At 42.2% G+C, this 23,526-nt stretch overlaps 1 protein-coding gene across 1 annotated transcript in view; it reads right to left on the bottom strand.

Moving 5' to 3' along the window:
* The window catches only part of LOC149300038 (myocyte-specific enhancer factor 2A homolog), a 29,848-nt gene extending 14,103 nt beyond the window's left edge, over positions 1-15,745 (bottom strand). Inside the window, 2 exon segments of the mRNA XM_089485461.1 lie at positions 13,651-13,854; positions 15,692-15,745. Coding sequence (XP_089341587.1) covers positions 13,651-13,854; positions 15,692-15,745 — 258 coding nt within the window.
* Positions 15,746-23,526: the final 7,781 nt, after the last annotated feature.

The raw sequence follows: 23,526 nt of genomic DNA, 5'->3' as shown, positions 1-23,526 counted from the left end.
GTGCTTCTGGGGGACAGCTTTAGAAACAGAAATGGGGTAGAACTATATGTAATGCTAAATACCACATAGAACACTTATTCCCACAAAGATTTTTATTCACACTAGTGATTACATTACATTCACTCAAAAGCAAACGGGTTAATCTCTTCGATGCCAGGAGAATGAGGAATACATGGCAAGTCACTAGTCAGACCACACATGGAATACTGTGTACAGTACTGGGCACCAGTGTACAAGAAAGATATAGTGGAGCTGGAGAGGGTTCAAAGACGGGCAACCAGAGTAATAAGGGGAATGGGAGGACTACAGTACCCAGAAAGATTATCAGAATTAGGGTTATTTAGTTTGGAAAAAAGACGGCTTAGGGGGGACTTAATAACTATGTATAAATATATAAGGGGACAGTACAGAGATCACTCCCAGGACCTATTTATACCCAGGACTGTATCTATAACAAGGGGACATCCTCTACGGCTGGAGGAAAGAAGGTTTCTACACCAGCACAGACGGGGGTTCTTTACAGTAAGAGCGGTGAGATTATGGAACTCTCTGCCAGAGGAAGTGGTGATGGTAAACTCAATAAAAGAGTTCAAAAGGAGCCTGGACGTGTTTCTTGAAAGCAATAATATTACAAGTTATGGATATTAGATTAATAGGGACAGAACGTTGATCCAGGGATTTATTCTGATTGCCATATTTGGAGTCGGGAAGGAATTTTCCCCCTGGTATGGGGCAATTGGCATCTGCTTCATAAGGGTTTTTTGCCTTCCTCTGGATCAACACAGTAGGGACACAATATGTATATAGGTTGAACTTGATGGACTTTGGTCTTTTTTCAACCTTATGAACAATGTTACTACTAACCTGCAGTCTGTATTCATCTCAACCCTCTTACAGGGATGATTATCTCAGTGCATCTGATCCAGCCCTGAACCCCTCATCTGCGGCTACAAACCCTTGTTTTCACCTGGAACGTCTCTATCCGGCTGTCTCCATACCTGGCTGATTTCAAAGGGTTAACCTTGGTGCCCTCTTATTTAGCTTCATTGCAATTGTTAAGACATTGGTGAAACATCTGCCTCCTGTAGGCAATCACCTTATCTGACCACCTGCGAGGTAGCCCTATGATTAATTTCCTAGGCCTCGCTTGGAAATGTAGCCACGGTGGCCTCATCCCCGGTGGAGAGATAAGAGTTACACCGGAGTTAGAACTGGAGGGTATCAGCGACACCATCTCCCTGCCCAATCAGCAGGTAACCTCCCCTCATCTCTTGTCCCAATCGCCCTTAAAACTACTACGAACCCTTACATGTTTTTACTTTTTCTTCAGGCATCCTATCTTCACATAGGATCATCCGGACCTTTTCAACTCATCCCCCATCCTAGCAGTCCTCTCCTTCTGTTTCACTCCGCCATCAACCAACGACTAGATTGTAAGCTCATAAGGGCAGGACCTTCTCCTTTTGTACCGGTTTGTGATTTTAAACTATTCCACCGATTGTAACAGCGCTACAGAATCTGCTGGCGATATATAGATTAATGCAGTATAATGCCCTCCGAGACAGATACACAGTAAAAAAATACACAATCTGTGTTGATTTAATGTGTCTGTTGTGGAAAGATGGGTACATTTAACCCCTAGAATCCTAGGAGGCTGACCAAATCATTGATTCCGTGTCTTGGGTACCCTGCTGGTTGATATATGCATTGTGCAACACAAATTCCCAGCTAATACACACATCAGCAATACCGCAAAAATACTAGGTGAAGGGGCTAAAAATCTTAGCAGTAATTAGGATTAAGCGGTTTCAGAACATAAAATTAACATCTAAAGTTTATTTATAGGGTTCAGTCTTGTGGTAAGATGGTGGTAGCAGAGATGCTTGGGGTAAGTTACAGGGAGGCTTGAAAGAAAGATGGATTGGATTGTAGGCATTTTCCAAGTAAAAGCCGGGTGGGGAGGTTATGGTACAAGGTCAGAGACAAAGGAGGGAATGAGTGTGCATTTATAAAGGGCAGACAAGGGAAGAAAGTCCCAAGAAATACACACTGGTTACATATAAAGGAAAAATCTATGTGCTACAAACAGTGACGACGCAGGAAGCCATGGGTTAATCTTTCAGAAATATACAGTCCAATCAGTTCATTTTTTTGAGGCTGTAGGTCATCGCTAGCTGACATCCCGTAAGTGCATCTCGCATTACTTGGCGAGTGTTGGGTGTCTCCCAAACCTCAGTGCATCAGCACATGGAGGAACAGGTGTAGCTTCCCGGCACCTGTCACCGAAGCCGGCCAATCAGGGGAGGAGGAGCAGCCACGCAGCCATACATGGAGCGCTTGTTTGAGCCTTTGAAGGTCGGATGTTGCTACCCTCTGAAGCTTTCTCCGACGACCAGTAATCTGCTGTCACTTTATCTGCTTGTTTATTTCCATTAACCCACGTGGTGCTGGAGCCCCCGTCTTATGTCAGGCACAGGGTGACCATCCGAAAGGGTCAGCAGAGCCATCGTCTAATCCAAACGTGTGATTAATCTTTATACTTCTGCATCAACTGATTTATCCACCTGTATCACACACACAATATACTGCAGGTGTGCAATTACACGGCGATAAAACCTTTTGGCCCATCTAGTCTGACGTAAGGACCTTGCCTTAATCCTTAGTCTTGTCATAGACAGTGTGCAAGCAGCTTCACTTCTACCACATAATGTGACCCCACTGCGTTCCTGCTTCCCATGCTGGGTACAAAATTATTCACAAGATTGCACAGAACAAGCTGTTTGGTAACAAAGATGGCACAGACAGGCTGCTGGGGTCACTGACATGCGGTTTGGTGGCAAACATGGCACTCACAGGTGGTTTGGGGGCAAAGAAGGCAAGGGTAGGCGCTTTGGGCAAAGATGTAACAGACAAGCTGTTTGGTGGAAAAACCTGCACCGACAGGCAGTTTGAGGGCAAAGATGGAACATAAAGGCTGCTGGGTCACTGACAAGCTGTTTGGAGCAAACATGGCACAGGTAGGCTGTTGGGGGGGGCAAACATGGCACAAACAAGCTGTTTTGGAGGCAACGTGTCACACATTGCATGTAAAGTCAGGGGACCCAGGGCTATTTTGGCACCAGGGTCCTGTGGTTTCTATTTACACCCGTGGTAAGATCATCAATATAATAACACTTTAGACCACTAGGGTGGGTAAGCTACATGTAAGCTGCACTTAGAAAATATACTAACAGAGCAAACGGCAGATTTCATGCCACATATGTTTAGTGTTCTAATCTTTGTTAACAGGCGAGTCAGGGAACTGACTCAACCAAGATTTTGATTTGTTTAATTTTTTATGATTTTTTTTAAGCTCTTCTCCATTCTTTCCCTTTTCTGCAGGAATTTTTTCCCAGAATATTTACACATTCTTTGATATACTCAATTACGCAGTATTTTTGAGTTAGTCACCAATGCTGTATTAGTTAGATGTGTTTATTCGTGACTCAGTATTTTATTGTGACAAAACGAGGAGCAAAGTTTTATGCTGCTATGTGTATGCAGGTGATGTGTATAAACAGACAGACTTTGAAGCAGTTTGCACTTTAAATTAACCATTGCAACACCAGTATTCTACTATAATTATTAACCTTTTGCACGTTATGCAGCACTTTATGAACATATGTAATTATTTGCGTCAAAAGATCTGTATGATATATTTGTGGCTATTTCATATGTGATTATCTCATTTAGAACACTGGTATTTTTTATGTGTTTTATCTATTAACTATATTTTTATGGTAATTGAGTGATTTTGTAAAGAAGGGGTTATTGGACTCAATCAAGTGATCGGTAGAGAAGAGGTTAATGGCTCTATAAATGGGAAGACTGGAGGTGGAGAGACTATGCACCGGAGGAAGCCGATTGGTGAAACGCGTTGTGCTGAATACGCCCATTGAGGAAGTGGACACAGAGGAATCCTGTGAGAACAAGCTGTTCCTGCTACAACACAGCATTATTCCGGTCCTTCCAAAGGGAACGTTAAAGTATTTTTATATGTAAGATACTATTTTTTTTATTTATATTAAAGCTACTACTTTTTTTTAAACTCTCTCTCCTCTGGTCTTTTCTGATATACCGGTACAAAGAAGAAACTCCATTCCCCAGAAGGGGCTCTATGGGCTTCCCAACAGAGGAACCTATTGAAGAATCCATTTTAATGAATTTAAGTATTATTTAATTTTCGCACATATTGTGGTGTCGTTTGTAAATTTTGCGCAGCACTTCATTTCTTTGTTTTGAGTCAGGGAACTCACAAGATGTGTTCTTTTTTATGGCAAACCCATTATGGGAGTTGAGATGTGAGGAGGGGTTCCCTAAAGTTTAACCCATTTAACAAAGTCATTCCATAGAGCGCTGATATAAACACACATTTTGTCCCAATACCAAGAGAAAGCTGTCGCGAAGATACCGCCTAGAGGAATGTTCTAATCTGTAAGCAAGGACAGGGATGTCTGTGGGATACAGAGCAGCCCACACTTTCTCACAGGCACTTTGTGATTAAACAACGGATAGCAGGCTTCCCCTTACTAAGCAGACATCACAGAAAGGTCATGGCTGCTGTGGATAAGGGGGAATACGAGGAGGAAAAACATTCATCCAATTAAGTTCATGTCTGCCAGAGTACCAAAAATGTAAAGATTTCATGAGTGACTTCCCTTTCCAAAAAAACAAATGGTGCATTCAAGAAAAGTAATAATAAAGTGAAAAAAGTAACAGGGAAGTGGAAACCGGGATACATTTCACACACATGTAGGCTAATGCATAATGCTTTACCCATGAGGCAAGCAGCACGCATGAAGAAACTAACAGAATAATTACAGATGAGGGGAAAGAGCTCATGTACCACTGAGCGATACAATGAAAATATTCTGCTTTGGTGCATGCAAACCTCAACGGAAAACCAGAGGGTAAGACAATACACAATACAGGGCAACAGATCCCCTCTTTTAAGCCTTTCCGGAAGCATATAGGTGTACATTAGGCAAGTTAACGCTGGAGTCTTGAATGTGAATCCTCCTACGCCTTTCATGACTGTGTTATCCCGGTGTCAGGGAGACACGTGCATGCCACCGGCAAGACACTTTCTTCCCTCGATACCAGTCATAACACTGGGAATACGTCTCTAAAAACAGAAAACAGATGGGCAGCATCTGAGGTTGTCATGGTAACGGCTCATCAGGGATGAGAAGACCTAGTTTCCAAATCATTAAATATATTAAACAGAGTAAGCATCAAAGATTTTTTTTTAAAATCAATTCCTAATGTGGGAATATTTGACACTACTGTGCTTTACGGACCATTTCAGAGCACACAGAAAATTATTTTATATACCGTATTGGCTCGAATATAGGCCGCACTTTTTTCCCTCACTTTAAGTCTTCAAAGTGGGGGTGCGGCCTATATTCGCAGTCCCGGGCGCCGGGCAGGCAGCGGGGTTAGGATACAGATCCCCCGCAGCGGTGCAGGGGACCTGCATCCTACACTCCGATACGCTCAGACAGCCTCCCCTGCCAGGGGGGGGGTGCCGGCACGGGAGGTTGTCTAAGCGCATCGTGCAGACGGTCACCGGCTGCGGAGGTTGTTTATGCGCATTGCCACAGCCGGTGACCGTCCGCACGATGTGTTTTACCTCTGCCCCCCAAGACTTACCAGAGCAGACTCCCGGGTGTCTTGCGGGGCCGGCGGGGGACATCTACGCAATACGCGTATACAACTTCCAGTGTTGTATACGCGTATTGCGTAGATGTCCCCCGCAAGACACCCGGGAGTCTGCTCTGGTAAGTCGGGGGGGGGGGGCAGAGTGGCAGCATATCTCGGGGGGGGGGAGGAGGAGGAGGAGGAGGACAGTGGCAGCATATCTCGGGGGGGGAGAGGAGGACAGTGGCAGCATATCTCGGGGGGGGAGGAGGAGGACAGCGGCAGCATATCTCGGTGGGGGGGGAGTACAGTGGCAGCATGTCTGGGGGGGGAGGACAGTGGCAGCATATCTCGGGGGGGGGAGGACAGTGGCAGCATATCTCGGGGGGGGGACAGTGGCAGCATATCTCGGGGGGGGGAGGAGTACAGTGGCAGCATATCTCGGGGGGGAGGAGGAGGAGAGTGGCAGCATATCTCGGGGGGGGGACAGTGGCAGCATATCTCGGGGGGGGGGGACAGTGGCAGCATATCTCGGAGGGGGGGGGGAGTGGCAGCATGTTTTTTTGGTGCTTTTTTAAAGAAAAAAAACTTTCTTTAAAAAAGCACCAAACTTTTAGGGTGCGGCCTATATCCGAGCCAATACGGTATGTATAAAATAAGTAAAAACTACAAAAGCAAGCACGCCACTGGTACTTTACACAAATCTTTAATGGCAAGAATGATCTACGGGCTGAATGCAGCTTGTGCTGTGCAACATTGTCTCAAAGGGCTGGTCAGAGTCTCGCGGTTTTGGAAGTCTTCCAATATCTGGCAACGTTAACCTTTATCTCTGAGCGCCTGAGCAAGCTATCAAATTCTCTCAAGCGTGAAAACTTAAAAGCCAGCATAGCCGAAGATGTGGATCTGTTTCCCAAGCTACAGCACTACCGAGTGAGGAGCGGAGAGAATGTAATATTATATTATAAACATATACGTATATATACACATATTTAAAAAAATAAAAAACGACATCAATAAATCTCTACGAGCCATCCAAAAATGTGTGCTGGCCAGGCTTCCTTCAAATACAAATACATACAGTTTAAGATCAGATATATCTATATATCATATAAAATGCAAAAAAATTTCACTACTTAGAAAGTTCTTGCAAATAGAGGTTTACCCACCGTATTAAGGGAGTAAGGGAAAGCATGCAGTGTCTGTATTCACAAGCATTCATTCTACTGTATGCACGTGTATCCCTTACCCGACACTGTATTTACTAGTTTACTTAAAGTTATTCATATGGCAATATGTACCAGTGGACAGGGCACTAGAAAAATCAGAGAATTATATAGCTCAATATAAAAAAAATCTAATTTTGCAATTCTGAACACTTGTCATTGATAGTATTGGTTACAAGTTCCCTGTATCCTCGCTTAGTAAATCAGTAATGTGTTTGCTTGGTTGACAGATTCTCACAGAGTTTAAGCAGCCTTGAATAATCATTTTGATTTTAGAATTGCCAATTGAACAAAAACACTGAGAAGTGCCCCCTTAAATCTCAAGATATTATTATTTGTTTCTTCTGTTTCCGCCATCTTTTTGCATGCTTAAAGGGCAGAATGATGGGAAGATGAGGATATGCTTTTACGGGTGTTAAAAGCATAACATTCAGAGAGACATAAGACACAGGACGACACACAGACATATCTCCTGCGAAAACAATATTCTTTCCTTACACGCTTAATTTCACAACTGTCCGCATCACTTCGCCCCGTGCCTTAATATAAATTCATAGTCAAAGTATCTCTAATGAGGAGAAAGCGCTGTAGCAGAGTCCTGGTTGCAAGCACAGGCACCATCCCCTAATTATGTGTGTAAAATGTTCATAAAACCTGCATGCCGTACACAGCCACAGATAGGGCTACCAGATAAATAGCAGCCATCAATAATGAGGGACAATCTCATCACAATGACTTGCTGATGGATAACAATGCGTGCTAATACACAATTAGAAATAACATAAAGGGCTCCCCATCATCACCTCTACAGAACCTTCCAAAAATTCAAACGCGCTCTTATGGGGGAGAATATCTGAGGATTACTCGGTTACTATGCTCCTGGGTGCCGGCACTCATCTTCGCCTAACTGCATGAGATACAGAGCTGTATCGGTTAGCTCTTTAGAAATTCTGTCTTTTTGTTCTTTTGATGACCTGAAAGCCGCACGAGATCTCTTAACGTCCGCTGCGGTCAGCCTCTGTCCCAATTAAAATGTTGTCTCTGCGGTGTGTGCGACGGGTTTTCAGGAGGTAGGTGCCAGGGAGTGTGTTGGTCACATTTGTGTAGCAAGTATGTAGTGTATGGGCAAAGTCTGTACTTTACTTACAGGGATGCCTTTTAACAAACGCACGGAAATTATTTCCAAGATTAGGTATTGTTGATTTCAGTTTTCATTGCAGGCCATTAGATTGTGAAACTGTTGTCCAGCCCCACTTCAATATTTGGATTTGCTTCATGATCGAGCCTAATCCGTTTGTGCTCCAAGATATTTCCTCTAATTATAATATGTGCACAGGCTGAACACTTACTTCTCCATCCACAAGAAGTAACTTAAGTAAAAGAGCCACTCTGTTATATAAAAAGTAGTACAGATCTTTCAGGGTAAAGAAAACATGATCAGCCACACAGCAGATAAAATAAACCATTGAAAGGCAGACAAAAATATTGTTTATAAAAACGTATGGCCCTCCAGCTATTTTGGCACATTTTACACATTCTAACGCAAGTATAGATTTCACCTTCAACAGGCAATTGCATTAGGAATCTGGAAACTTCTTTATTTGCTTAATCACCCCCCCCCCAGAACATTATCGCTGGAGTTACCCGTTTCAGAGTCAGGGGTCTCCAGCTGTTGCAGGACCGCATCTCCCTTCTGTAGTTACACGGAGTACTGTAGTTTGGGGTAGCCGTATTAGTCCAGTGTATAAGAATGCAAAAAAACTGAATGTTGCAGAATCTTGTAATACCTTTTTTATTGGACTAACAGTATTTAAAATAATAGACGAGCTTTCGGGAGTCCTCCCTTTATCAAGTCAAAAGCATTTCTGACCAAGCTTGATAAAGGGAGGACTCCCGAAAGCGCGTCTATTATTTTAAATACTGTTAGTCCAATAAAAAAGGTATTACAAGATTCTGCAACATTCTGGTTTTTTTTGCATTCTTACACGGAGTACACAAGATTTACACCTGCAACGGCTGGAGGGATGCAGTTTGGAGACCCCTGACTTATGGAGTCAAGCAAAAAAACTTCCCCCGCTAGTTCAGGCACAAATGTGAATATTGTATGGGACAGTTAATTAACCGTTGTTGCTTACTTAATTAGCAGTCCTGGCTATTGGTGACTAATATTGTTTAGAAATAACCAACGTGAAATAGTTTAAGACGGGGAAACATCCACTCGAGTAGAAGTGGTAGAAAAACAGGCAGGAAGAAAAACTGGTAGAAAAACAGAAATGACGTCAAACGTCCATTTACTAAGCGTAAGTGTCCCTCTTGTAACGGTTACCAGGAGACGGCAGAACGGATGGCTGTTCAACTAGACCGGCAGAATGACACTTCTATTCAGCAACCGCTTTCCTGCCACACGCATGCAGCACTGGGAGCAGGAGCCGCAAATACGCCTAAAAGTCAATTTAAATACATTCGGGGGGGGGAAAAAAAAAGAAAAAAAATCATCCTTTGCCGACAGTGAAAACTCAAATGCACCAGATGCCCTCCCAGCCCAACGCATCTAGAAAAAAACAGGATGATTATTGCAGGAGGCGCAATTTAGGCTAATGAAATGGGTGGACTGTTGATGGCTGTTCTTCAGTCCTGATCAAAGCGAGAGAAGGGGGCATATACTTCAAGTGTTTACAAATACAAAGTTTTTGTGTGGGAAACATTTTCTCTTTTGACAATGACTCCTGTTTGTGAAACAGAAACGCTTGAAGGGTTACTTCAGGGCTACTGATCAAGCCCCTTAAAAAAGAAAGCGGCTGTCTGTGTTGGCAGAACGGTTCTGTGTCATCCCTATAAACTGTCGGCAGACAGTGCTAGGAGTTGTAGTCAAATGGCAGAAGGGTGATGAGGACCCAACGCATTTCTTTTCTCCGTACGGATGACCCCTAGCTGTCGGAGTCAGCATATTGTGAACTCCAGCACGGAATGATTTATACATTTTCCTATATCAAGATACACAGAGCGCTATTCAGCCATTATTATTATTCTGGCCTGTAATAATAATAATAATAATAATAATAATAATACCAGCGGCCATTGCCGGTTAAGCTTTGTTCATAGAGCGTGAGCGAACTAGAAATACTCTATTAGATATTAGGAGTCCAGGGACTGTAGGTGAAACATATTTACAAGGACATTTAGCAGTGTGAGTTATAAAGACACACTCATAGATACCAATGGAAAACAAGTATAACTTATGTAATAACGCCATCCTTATACTGGGATACCCATCGTTGGGTATCAGGCTGCAAAAGGAACAAACAGTATATGAGAAGAAAGCAGAACCTTCATGCATTTACTTGTTTGGATTGTATGGTTTCATTGCAAAGAATGGCTAAAATACGAAAATAATTCTGTATCTCACTTTATATGTTATAAGAGCATTTACATGTGCAGATTACCACACTGTAATGTTAAAATGTTTAATTGGTAGATAAGTGGAACCTTATGCATTAAAGGTTTAGATATACAGCGCGTCAGAGGCAGGGGCTCCTAGGTACCGGCTGCCATAACATTTAGAGCCGTGATCCGTCCTTGCCCTCAGATTACACAGAGATTAGCCATAAATCCGACAGCGTGGACGGATGATCCTGTCTGGAAGGAGAGCTCTGTGGAACCCCTATCCGCCCTCTCAGCTCTATACTTTGTGTGCATTGATATTATTATTGTACTATGGCTAAAAGGACATTGAATATTAGTATTTATAAGACAAAAGACAGACAACATTTTTCCTCAAGATGACGATTACTAAAACACAGCTTTATCAGGGATGCGCGGCTAAAGAATCCTTTCGGCTATTGAGCAACCGACAACGACAACGGGTTTACAGACAGACATACGGAACAGCTAGCAGGTGCCGAGAGCTCAATACCCAAGAAGCGCCGCAGAAGCTTAAATCGCCGTCTCTGTGTATTATCTGGTGAGCTGCTAGACATTCTTCTTCTACTGGAGTTAATAGTAACTCATGAACAATGAATTTCAAGCTTTCAATTTCAGATTTGGCCCCAGAAGCTGAGCTGCCCTAAGTTACTGGGGCCACAGCAGACGGCAGTCATCACACTCAGTCCGGGCGTTACGTCAAGCACCGAATCACCTAAACTGCAGCTTCACGGCATCCTCTTGTGTCTCCTTGCAACTGAAACAGCCACCCTTTCATTTTTACTGTCCATCTATGGATTTTCTGGCCCTTAAACATTATTTAGCTTCACCCCAAAACTGTATTGTTTATAGTCAAGGTGAGGTCAAAGCATGACATCCCCATATGCATACCTGGGAGCTCTCCGGGTTTGACCCGGAGATTGCCGGGTGAGCACTGCTCCTCCGGTTCAAGACCCGAATCCTTTAAATGAGGGTGTTTCCCGCTGCCGTCATCGGGCCCGCCCACCAACATCAGCGTGCAGTCCTGGCCGTGTCCCGCATGGGAAGGCTCTGGGTAGCCGGAGCCGAGAAGTTCCCAGGTATGCCCATATGTAACATTTTATTTCCTATCAATACCTTGTTTTATGCATGACTTCAGCTCAATGACTTTTTTATGTCTCGCTGACGTTGACTGTCAGTCTCGGGCTCCCTTCCGCCTTTGATGTAACTTTATAGATGAAACACCAGCTCCGGCCATGTAATTGCCAAATTATAACCAGATGACGGACAACAGCCTCTCTCAGGTTGCTCAAGCGTGAAACGTGGAGCACCCCGTGTAACAATGTGCGAAACGCGCTAAGCAGGTTTCCTTCGTTGGGATATTGGCGGGCTCCATCGGCTGGCGTGTTTATTGTTTTGGCATTTGTTTTACTAAGGGACTACGGACCGGAATAAATGATCAGCTGCAACTTTTAACGATACATCGCTTGCTCTTCAAACGAGTGCCAGCCCCTTGTTACAATCCCACCTTTGATTTCGCATTTCTCTTTAGACTCACTTCTGACATTTAATGTTATTAAATATATATATTTTACCAAAAAAAAAACCCAAAAACCTGAAAACTGGGCAAGTAGAATCAACAACTCCCCAGTTCTAAGCGTTCACAGCAGCTGGGATGTCTATAGCAGTTTGTCACATTCATTTATTACTAAATCAAGAAATAAAAACCAGTCAAATTACATAGAATGGTTAACGTATCTGAGCAAGTAACCCAACAAAACTCTACTTGTTCATTAAATGCACATTACGTGCCAACAGCTTTAAAATCATATCCAATAAACCACGGCAACATCCAACAGCATGAATTCCTTCCAAGAAAATCTTTGAAAGAGACGTGCGAGTCTTCAACCAAACCCAGGGCCAAAGAACACTCTGCAATTTGTCTCGCAAGACTTTGCACTGAAAGCCAGCGATCTCCTTTCTCCTGGCACAGAACACTCTTGCCAAAACTCACTAACTAAAGGGTTTGGTCGTCATCGAAAGCGGCCAGAAGAGATCGTCTTTATAGTTATGGAATACGAGCAAAAATAATTCAGCGGCTCCAAAAGGGGACATTTTAGAATTTTTCCTTAAAAGCTTTAATAATATTGAAAATCTGAATTCTGTGATTGCGGAAGAGCTGCCAGATACCAAACCGCTGCCAGATACCAAATACTTGGCTACCAAAAACGTTATTATTTTTAATATACCGTACTTGCAAATGCAATTGAACGGATTTCTGCAGAAGCTTGAAGACATCTGTGAAAACACTTTGCGGACGCTGGAATTGGGTAGAAGCCACAGGAGGAAGTTTCTGCCCAAGTCTCATTTGAAGCTGGACATAAAACCTTCATTGTGTCGGTTCAGAGTTTTTGCTGCCAGATGGATACAAGGAATTTGAATACACAGCCCTAAGTGCGTGTCATCAATGTCTCCGTCGAAAGAAATATACAGCGTGTTGCCATGTAGAATTACTGCTATAGTTTAATTTCCAAGCCTCAATCCATCCCCTTGAGATAAAATATAATATTTAGAAATGGCAGTAAATGGCCTTTCTTTCTTGTGTAAATTCTAAAAACAAACAAACATTCTCCAGACCCGGAGGTATAAAAACACGCAGAGTACGCACAGGTGCTTACGCCAGTCTTTTGGTCTCCAGCAGCAGAGCTGCTTCCAGCTTCATAGGTGAATAAAAGCAAAGCAGAGGGAAAGAAAGAACCGGTTGACTGCTTGTACGGGACGAGGAAGGCGATACAGCCATGAAATCGCTGACACTGCTTCCTAGGGTTGCTGGAAAACCTCACCTCATTTTATTATCAAACTCAGACACCATGTTAGCTGAAGGTGAGATATTAACGTCATATGCAGAAGAGGCAGAATGCAAGGTCTCAACGATATAAACATTGGTTTTGCCTGCCACACACTAACGCGCTAATAAAAGTCTCCATGAGAACACTTTAAAAACATTCAAAATATATCCACTTTCCAGTGAAAATAAAACAAAATTAAGCAACTTAACTAAGTGCGTTCAACCATCAGAATACCATCCATTGGATACGCAGTCGTCATTATGCCAAACAGACCTATCCCGTATACTATGATCATAACACAAAAAAACACCATCTTCACCTTAAGCCTATTAATTACATTCTATTTAGGAAACGCCATCATTCAGCAAAGCTGTCATGAAAGGGCACTGGCCATGTTAACCATTAGAAAGAATTAGTTAAAGAATAGCTTTCAGTTAAAGGAGATTTCGGCAGATGCCTTACGCCGGACACACACAATAAGCCCCCAGCAGAATGGTTACCTCCACTATGTCCGAGTTGGTTCTGCTCTCATGGGGTTCGTTGTATTCGGTGTACTTGAGCAGGACTTTGTCCATGTCGGTGCTCGCATACTGGAACAGTTTGTTAGAGCCGTTGAAAATGATCAGTGCGATTTCACAGTCACAGAGCACACTCAGTTCATAGGCCTTCTTCATTAATCCAAACTTCCTCTTGGTGAATGTGACCTATTAGAAAAAAATAATATCCATGTGAGCGACAAGCCGACAATTCTGCCTTTCCCATAAAAGTTGCGTTTGTGCCAAATGCCGATCTTTAGTGTTAAGTTGGCCTGTTGGTAGAGCGCTAATGCCTAAAGCAGATGACTGTATTGGATGATTTTGCTCAACACTGGAAGAAAAATAGAAATTAGTTTGACTATTACAATGTGGCTTACAGCAGGTTATGAATAGGTGAAAACAGGGGTATTATGACAACAAAAAGCAAAATGCTTTTCTAAGTATTTTAGATGATGTATAACGATAACTGCTCAGCACTGGACAAATAGCCCTGCGCCAAATACCAATTTTCCCTGAAAGAACAGAGATTGTGGTCAGACAGCTGCAACATTAACTGCTCCAATTGTCAAGTCAGGGGCAAACCCAGCGTACTCTTATGTTACGCCGTTACATATGCACTTTATCCAGTACACTCCGTATCGAGGTCAAACTGCGCAAGAAGAACAAATCATCCTTCCAGACAAGTACACACCATGACGTGAAGTGAATTCTGTCAATACTGGATCTGCAGATCATACGACTGCACTAGATTATAAAAAGTAACCACGGCGTTCCAGAGAGGTGCGAAACACGGACACCCACTGACACCAGGCAGCAGTCTTAAAACAGAGCTTACATGCCTCTTAATTCTTTCAGGCTCTCTGCGGTGTCCGTTTCACAGCCAGGTAACAGCCAAGTCTGTGATTTTGTGTCTGGGTATACGATCATATGACATATCGGAGAGAGAGCCACTGACACAATATACCAGTTTGTACAGAAGGAGACAAACAGTGATTGTAACCAAGATGCTTTCAGAAATGTATTATTGCTTCAACGGCGAATGGGACAGCCAGCAGAATTAGGCGAGTCCCAAAGGCCAGCGCTAGGGGCTCCAAAACTAGATCATAAAGGAGCAGGTGCTGACAGTAACTTAGAAGCCTTATGAATCAAACCCAGCATAAAAGAGGTGACTATTCAGGGTCCTGACAACTTCAGGGTCAACCTCACCCTGAAATATTGGGGAAGGGGTCCTTTTTTCTAGTATTTACAGTGGGCTAATAATTAAGAAGTAATGATGGCAAGAAGACAGAGGGCTTGTTAGCCAATATTTTAGTGTAAATCTTCATGTCTGTGTTTCATAATAAAACAAGACATTAAAACGGAACATTCCTCGGCTTTGTGATGGTTAAATATAAGTGTGAAGTCAGACAGTACAGACCCCTCTATAAAGCAGTTAAAAGAAGTTAGCTGGGTGGGGTGAAATCCAGACTCACGTACTTGTTTTTGACTTATTACAGAAGTCGGTGGTCATTCGACGGTGTAATTAAGCAGTTGTGATACAACAAATTGGTCACTAAAACCACTGGCTGAAACAGCCACAGATGGACAGTTATATTTCAGGTTGTGGGGTCACAGGGCTGGAAAGTTTGTGATGCTTCTTGCGTCAGCAAGTCCTTGTGTTATAAACAAAATGGCATTTTATTTATTTATTTTATTATTCATTGTGGTGACTTTCAGAGATGGAGAACATTGCTGGGCGCGAGGGCATCGCAAACATTCTGAGCTCCAGGAAAAGAGGTCTCAGGGGAGGATCACGGAGACTCGGATGGAACATATAGAAGCGGGAGACTAGGGTGTTGTGGGTCGGGTGGCAAATCAGCAACGAGTAAAAATATATGTTATAAGAAGGAAAGCAAAACACGATTTCACTTCATTGCCATGAAATGACGAAAAATGCCTTCATGAAAAGACACAAATCTGTGAAGTAAACGTGAATGCATGTGTGCAGCGGAAGGCCACTTCTTACCTGCCGGTTCCGCTCATCCATTATCCTTGTTATCTGTATCTTTTTCCTGCCCATTGTCACTTTGTTCTTTCCCTTTCGTAATCCAGAATATGATGGTTTTTATAATCCACGGAGATAGATCCTCGCTCCTCAATTCCACAGCATGGTCGATGGTTTCCTGGGTTTTCTTAGTTCAGTCCAAAGCTGCAGTTTCTTATTTAGAAACCTATATATAGATATAGAATATATAACATTAAAAGGCAAGTAATGCACTGGATTCATACAGTAATCAGAATTCTTGTTCAAGACAAACAAGTGCACTCAATATCACGGCCATTTACAATTTTATTCTACTTTTTTTTTTTTATCTTTTTTTTTAAGCTATTCTAGGTTGATATTCTTAACATGTTATCTGGCCAGACCAATCATTCATACGCAGCTGCAAGAATCAATGTATCTGTTAAAAGATGGCAGGAAAATGTATAATCTATAAAAAGACAACACAACTAATCAGATGGAACAAAAACACCTCTAAATGAACAGTATTTTTGGTATAGTTGTGTATTTTAACACGCTTTTGGCTTTGCAGTATTTAAAACATAGTTACGGTATATTCCCAATATGCACTTAACACGTATTGTTACAAAACCATTTAGGATTATTTTAGATACTTATTATTATTATTAGGCAACTAAAGGTTAAAGGAACCCAAAGAAATGAAGCATCCACGGTGACCACAATAAGACATCACAACACATTAGGAACTAGCTCATCCCTGTAACATTACTAGTATTGATTGCTTTATATATCGGCATCATATTCCACGGCGCAGTATAACAGGTAAACGGACATAACGAGTAGAACATCACATAACAATTTGGACTCATATGAGGGATCTACTCAAATAAGCTTATAACCTGTTTTACACCTGGAAGTGTATTAGAAATGCTGCCCTAGATGTATCAATGAGTTGCCAAATTTGCTATAAAAAAAAAATAATACGTTTTGAAAACAGAATATACTATAAAAACTAGGGCTGCAACAACTAATCGATAAAATCGATGATAATCGATAATGAAATTCGTTGGCAACGAATTTCATTATCGATTAGTTGAATCGATTTTTATCGATTATAAAATGAGGGTTTTTTCAGAGCAAATGCTCTGAAAAATACCCCTCGTGTTATAATCCGTTAGTGTGACTCACAGGAGTCACAGCAGCAGTTGCTACTTACAGTTCCTCCCTGCAGTCACTGCCGATTGGCCCGCCCACTTCCTTTTTCCAGTCCCTCCCTGCAATCGCTGCTGGAGAAAGAAAGGGGCGGGGCCAATCGGCAGTGACTTCAGGTTGGAAGGGGCGGAGCAAATCGGCCATTTCTTTAGCATCGCCATGGCTGTGACACTCATCTGAGTATAAAATTAATATTTGGGCTTCTGAAAGTTAGGGGAGGTGGGGGTTAATTTAGGGGCAGTTATAGGTAATGGGGTGTTTAGGGTTAACTTAGGGGCAGTTATAGTTAATGGGGTGTTTAGGGTTAACTTAGGGGCAGTTATTGTTAATGGGGTGTTTAGGGTTAACTTAGGGGCAGTTATAGTTAATGGGGTGTTTAGGGTTAACTTAGGGGCAGTTATAGTTAATGGGGTGTTTAGGGTTAATTTAGGGGCAGTGGTGATTGATGGGGCGTTTAGGGTCAGTTGTGGTTGATGGGGTCTTCAGGGTTAATTTAGGGCAGTTTTGGTTAATGGGGTCTTCTCTTCAGGATTAATTTAATGCTGAGGACTGAGGGTTAATTTCATTAATTTAATAAAGTTAACTTAAGGTGCAGTTAGAGGTAAAGGGGGGCAAACTCAGGGGAATCTAAATCCTGGGGGCAGTGAAGATTAATCCTGTATTTATAAAAGTATTGTGTCTGTGAACGAGTCTGCAAATCCTATGAGTGCACTATGGCATATCAGGGGGGGTATACGGCATACCAGAGGAGGACGGAGTGACATATCTGGGGGTATAAGGCATATGTGCGAAGGGCAGTGTGGCATGTTGGGGAGGGCAGTGTGGCAAGCCTGGGCTCAAATATGCATAACTGGTGGGCAGGTTGGGGAAATAAAAACAAGAAAAAAAAATGTATTCTGCCGTTTGTTTTTAACATCCTGTTACTTTATTAAATAATTTAAAATAAATGAAAAATGTAATTTTTTTAATCCGATTAATCGAAAAAATAAATCGGCCAACTAATCGATTATGAAAATAATCGTTAGTTGCAGCCCTAAGGCTAGGTTTCCACTTGGTTTTTTTTTTGCTAAAAACGCCCATAATAACGCCAATAGCGCCACCTGGCGTTTTTTTAGTGAAAAAACGCTGCGGCCAGATGTTAGCTGTTCTTCAATAGGAAATCGCAGAATGCCATATCCACTTGGCGTTTTTCTGTCTGGCGTTTTTTCAGTCCTCTTTGGCGTTTTTCTGCTTTTTTGGGCTCTGTGGCAGTTTTTCAAAATCGCAGCATGTTGATACTGGCGTTTTTTGCAAGGAAATCTTGGCGTTTTTCTCCAGTAGAAGTCTATGGGAGAGAAAAAACGCCATGAAAAAGCCACGTGGGTTTATTGCCTTGGCGTTTTTTATGGCGTTTTTTCCACAGTTACAATGCAGAGGATGGACCCAGTATCTGTGTGTCCTATGAGAAATAGGCTGGAAACAAACAGTTTCACACAAAACAAAGTTCATATTGAATTCTACACCATTTGGAACAAACATGCCATTAAAAACAAACCAACGGGATCCTGCCTGCCAAAAGCAACAGCAAACAATTTGCACCATCATTTGGGGCCAATCTTCCTAGAGGAGCAGACATTCGGAATAAAGCACAGAAAAGAGACAAAAGGGTCCGCCGGGGCGTTTAAGTAGAACTCTACCAAGTAAATGACATCAGGGGGCAGATACTTGCCATTTATCCTAATCCCTTTTAGCTGGGTGAAACTTCTAACTTGTAAAGGCTGGAAAAACTGCTTAAGGTCAAAAAAGCAATTTCCACAGAAAGGCTAAAACGCCAGAAAAAACTCCAGAAAAAAACGCCAAAACGCAGGAAAATGCAGTGGCAGTTTTCTTGGCGTTTTTCATCAAGAAAAAAAACGCAGGACAAAAACCCAAGTGGAAACCTAGCCTAAAGCAGACGTTTGTTCCTTTAGCGTGAGACACAAGATCAGTCATTTTTCTTTACAACCCAAATCAGCTCTTTGGAATCATCCCAGCCATCAGCGAAGAAAACGCACATTATTAACTCCGTGGCAAAACAACTACAAGACTGTGAAAGCACCAACCTTAAGGGACAAAAGTTGTTGTTTGCGTTTGAGATGGACCGGATAGAGGCTCCTCTGGCTAAGGAAGCTAAAGCCAAAATTTCTTTCCAGACGTGGTCACCCTACATCACATCGTTAGATTCCTCATTAAGGATGCAAATATTTCTCACATATTCAAAGATACCTCATGGTACGCAACCTCCGCTTTAAAACGGTCAAACCACACGCAATCTAGTCAGGTTCACGTGGCAGACAGACCCGATGAGATCACAGCAAGTTGGTGAGGGTGAAGCATGTGTTTGCGTAGATGGAAGAGCATGAGGCTTCCTTAGTCCATCTGCAGAACAGACGCTTTCTTGAAATGACAAACAGCCAGAGTAGGCAGCATATCCTGCTTACTTCAGCATCCGTGCTTCATGTTTTAGTGTCCAAGACCTATCCTGGTGGTCCCCAAGAAGATAAAAGTGTTTCTTTATCCGTTTTAAAAATGTCGATCTACTAAATACTTCACGGCCTTTGAAGACATAATATCTGGATGTGAATGTTTTGGTGATGATGCATGGGGTGTGCTGCAGGGCCATTTAGCATATTGGGACGAGCAGGGACCGGTACTGATGCAGCATGAAAGCCTGTGAGTAGGGACGGTGTGTCTATGTTAACGAAGAGTTAAAGAGCACACAGTGGTTTCCACACAAATTACATTTCGCATGATCCACTTTTTGACAAATTCCAAAGCCTTACTGAAAAATTGCTAAGGTTTATATTCACAGACTTGCCAGTTTTCACATATACACCAACACGCCAATTAACAGCTCCGCGGGCTTACGGCCGTCTGAAACTGCTGGAAAGGGAGAAGCATTTCCAAGCGCATAATTACTAAAGCAACAGAGAAGGAAAGTAACCACCTTCTTCTTAGCAGTATACAAAGATCCATAAACGTGTGTTTTAATATATAGGGAGCTCACACGTTACTTTAAAGTATTCCATTTACAGTAGCAAAGATTTTTTCATTTAAGCATGTTGTCTAAGCAGGGTTTAGTGAGAAGCGGTGCTGCTGCTTCCCCTGTTGCAGGATCTGGTTCAGTGAAGCCAACCAGTCAGTGGGGGCTATAGGGTGCCGGCTGCTAAGGACATTTGGTGCGCATGTAAATGTACCCCCAAAGCACTCCTTCCTTGGTTTCTGAACCGAACCCCGCTGTGGCCGCTTCTGCACCATCAGCTCTGGCGTACCGAGAGCAGCACGGAAAGGAAACGATTCAGGATGAAAGTGACTGCGAAACGAGGCTGTGTGTTTATGTTAATGAAGAGTTAAAGTGCACACCTTGCCAAACAGGCTAGGGTGCCAGCATCGGCCAAAAAGTAAGGGGGGGCTGATTACTGTCAGGAAAGTGCTTCCACTGAAGTCAATGGGAGCCCGTTCTGTGCTTGTGTGAGAGCGCCCTGGAACTCTTGCACGAGTATGCCATATTAGTGAGCAGGAGATGTGTTCAGCCAAATACTGTCCTAACAGTGTAAAAAGCTTTAAAGGAACACAGAATAAGGCAAATACATACAGGAGGTTCTGCAGAATACATCAATGCATTCGAAAGCAGGCCAAATGAAAATATAACCCTTAAATGACCAACGACGTGCCAGCCATGGAAAAAATATCAGTGACCCTCAAATAATCAGCAATCGCCTCCTAAGCACAAATCTTTGCTGTTGAAACACTGGGTGTTTCTAGACAAATATTAGAATATATTTAGCAGGTTTTTTTTCATTAGCTTCTACAGATAAGTAAATTTTTACCATATTTTTTCCCCCCCAAGGTAAATTAGATATGACTATAATAATGGCATTAAAAAAAAAAAAACCAAAACAAAATATATATAACTTCTGAGGGTACACTAAACAAGAGAAAAGAGCATTACTGCTAAACACGGACAGAGCAAAGATGATAAAACAGCCTTGGTTCCAATGGGAAAAAAATATCCGATCTTTAAGGGGTTAAAAGGGACGAGTCATCAGATATTATATGCATTAAAAAAGCATATGGACAGATAGAGTATCTTTAACGGATTGCACAGCGCAGCGGACCTGTTGGACTTTACATCGGATAGAGAGGAGCAGGGGGGAAATGCTGTTTATAGAGAATATGTGGCAGCACACATTACACATTTTCAATGAGCTGCATCATTCTCTGAACAAATGAGAATAATTAACCTGCCTTCAAAATGCTTCACAGCCACTTGATGCTTCACTACAGCAACCGCAAACTTTGTATCCTCATATTTTGATCTCTAATGCAATTGTTGACACAGTTTGCACAGTTTTGTTCCTTTGCTCTAAAGCAAAGCCTTCTCAGCAGCACTTTCGGGTGGTTTTCCAGGTCTGAAAACACTGTTCTGTTTAAATGCCGGTCTTTTTTACTTCTATAACATGCACTGTCCAAGCCTGTTGGCCAAGCAAATAACTACCATGTGTCCAAATTCCCAAGCAGCTGACAGATAAAAGAAAAGTCTAAGGTTACTCTTCTAACAATATCCTGATTGAGATTGATAATGTAGACTATGATAGTGAGGTATGCTATGACTTCTGCACAGAATGTTATATAACCTTTTGTATCTAATGGGTAATTTGTTATTTAAGTTTTATGTAACATAACATGTAAGAACAGAAAAGGCTCAACAAAAATGTCCCAGCGACATTTATATATTAGAGACATGCTATAAATTAGAGACATCCCAACTAATGAGAATAAGATGAAACTGCATACCTAAAATCTAACACAGAATCCGTTCTATAATGTTGAGCAATGGTGTAGATGCAGGTACAGAAGAGAAAAAAGTAACGTGACGACTATCAGCAGATCCATCCAGATACGTGCATTCATTTTCCGATTCTCGGGTGCGGATTCATTCCACATACGTGGGCAGAGATACCACGGCATGGCGACTGCCTATGACAAAGCTTATTTCAAGCCACAGGTTGGAAAGTTGGGTGGAAGGTCTTCCCCCAAATGAGCAAAACTGTAATGTCTCCCAGAAGTACCAGCACCAAACTTAACACAGGTTAACAGAGGGAGAAATGTTACTTTCCCTCCCAAATATCAGATTTGATTTTTGAAAATCCTACAAGGTTCCACCATGTGTGTACACACAAATATATACAACACACACATTGCATGTAGATAGAATACTGCTTATGTCTTAAAAATGCTGTTAAAGAATACTTGCTTTGAATAAATAGCCAGTGAATTTGCCAACATACTGTATACCGCAATAATATTTTCCTTTAGATGAGTGGATTTACGCCGCTCTGCACATCGTCTCAATGAAAGGTATCATACTGTCTAGGTCTACGGAATACTTAACAGGTATTTAAATATGAACTTGCTTTTTAAACTAAAGTTGCATTCATTTGACAAATGTTTCAAATAAAAGCAGCCAACCAAGATGACATTTACCACGCATGCAATTCCTAAATATCAGCTGGGAAGCCAACCAAGACTGAATGTACACATTTATTTTAATATGACAGCAACCAGCGATGCAATTAATGCAGATTAAAGCACAGATAAGAACCACGGGTAGGAATGCTCCCTCCACGTAATCAATGGGTATGGGCACAGGGATCCCCCGTCAGGTAATGCCAGGTATATAGCTGCGACTGGGTACCCGGCCTGCGGTGAAATGCTACCCGTTTCCAGGGTAACTATAGTATAGGGCAGACAGATATAGTATTCTAGCCTTAAGATCAGGTTTACCTTAAACAACAATTACAAAAAGAAAGAAGAAAAAGTGAAATAAAGCTTCTGCAGTCACACATATAGGTTATTAAACAAAACCAACAATACAAATTTGATATAGCGTGCAACAAATTAGGACAAATTACACATTTTGCCTTGTTTGCTCCCATTAGGGACTCTTCCCTTACATCATTCAGACTCTAGCTTTTATTCTGGAGAAGCAAAAACCCAAAACCCAAATAGACCACAGGAAGGTGGCTGGCCTGATGAATCACGTTTTCTTTTACATCACGTGGATGGCCAGGCGCATGTCGCTTATCTGGAGAACACACGGCACGGGATGCATCCATGGAGGCTCCACCTCACAACTTACAGGACTTAAAGGATCTGCTGCTAACGTCTTGGTGCCGGAGACCACAGCACACCTTCAGGTCTAGTGGAGTCCATGCCACAACGGGCAAAAGGGCCTACACAGTATTAGGCAGGTGGTCATACATCGGTGTCTACACTCGGCATCCACCTGGCATAGCCCAAGTTACTTTTGTTTTCTTTAAAAGAACATCTTTAAAAGAAAACATCTGGGCTTTTTAAACCAAATACCTTACAAAAAACTCTTATGTTATCCAGCCAACATAGAGGCACACCAAGTATAAAGCATTTTTACAAGCTTGTTTAGAATAATGTAGAGTGATTTATTGATTGTAAGAATACTAGATAATCATTGTTCGTACTATAAAAGGGCTTTTTAGCCATTCAAAAGCACAGTGCACTGAATGCTATGCATTATTTTAAGTTCATTAAGAGCCAGCTCCTAACCGGGTATGCTTGCCTTCACAGCT

The sequence above is a fragment of the Sceloporus occidentalis genome, unplaced genomic scaffold (genome assembly GCF_023333645.1).
Source record: "Sceloporus occidentalis isolate IW3139 unplaced genomic scaffold, rSceOcc1.0.p SCAF_26, whole genome shotgun sequence".
Taxonomy (NCBI): Eukaryota; Metazoa; Chordata; class Lepidosauria; order Squamata; family Phrynosomatidae; genus Sceloporus; species Sceloporus occidentalis.
Note: the sequence above shows the minus strand (reverse complement) of the source record. Positions and strands in the feature narration are given on the sequence as shown.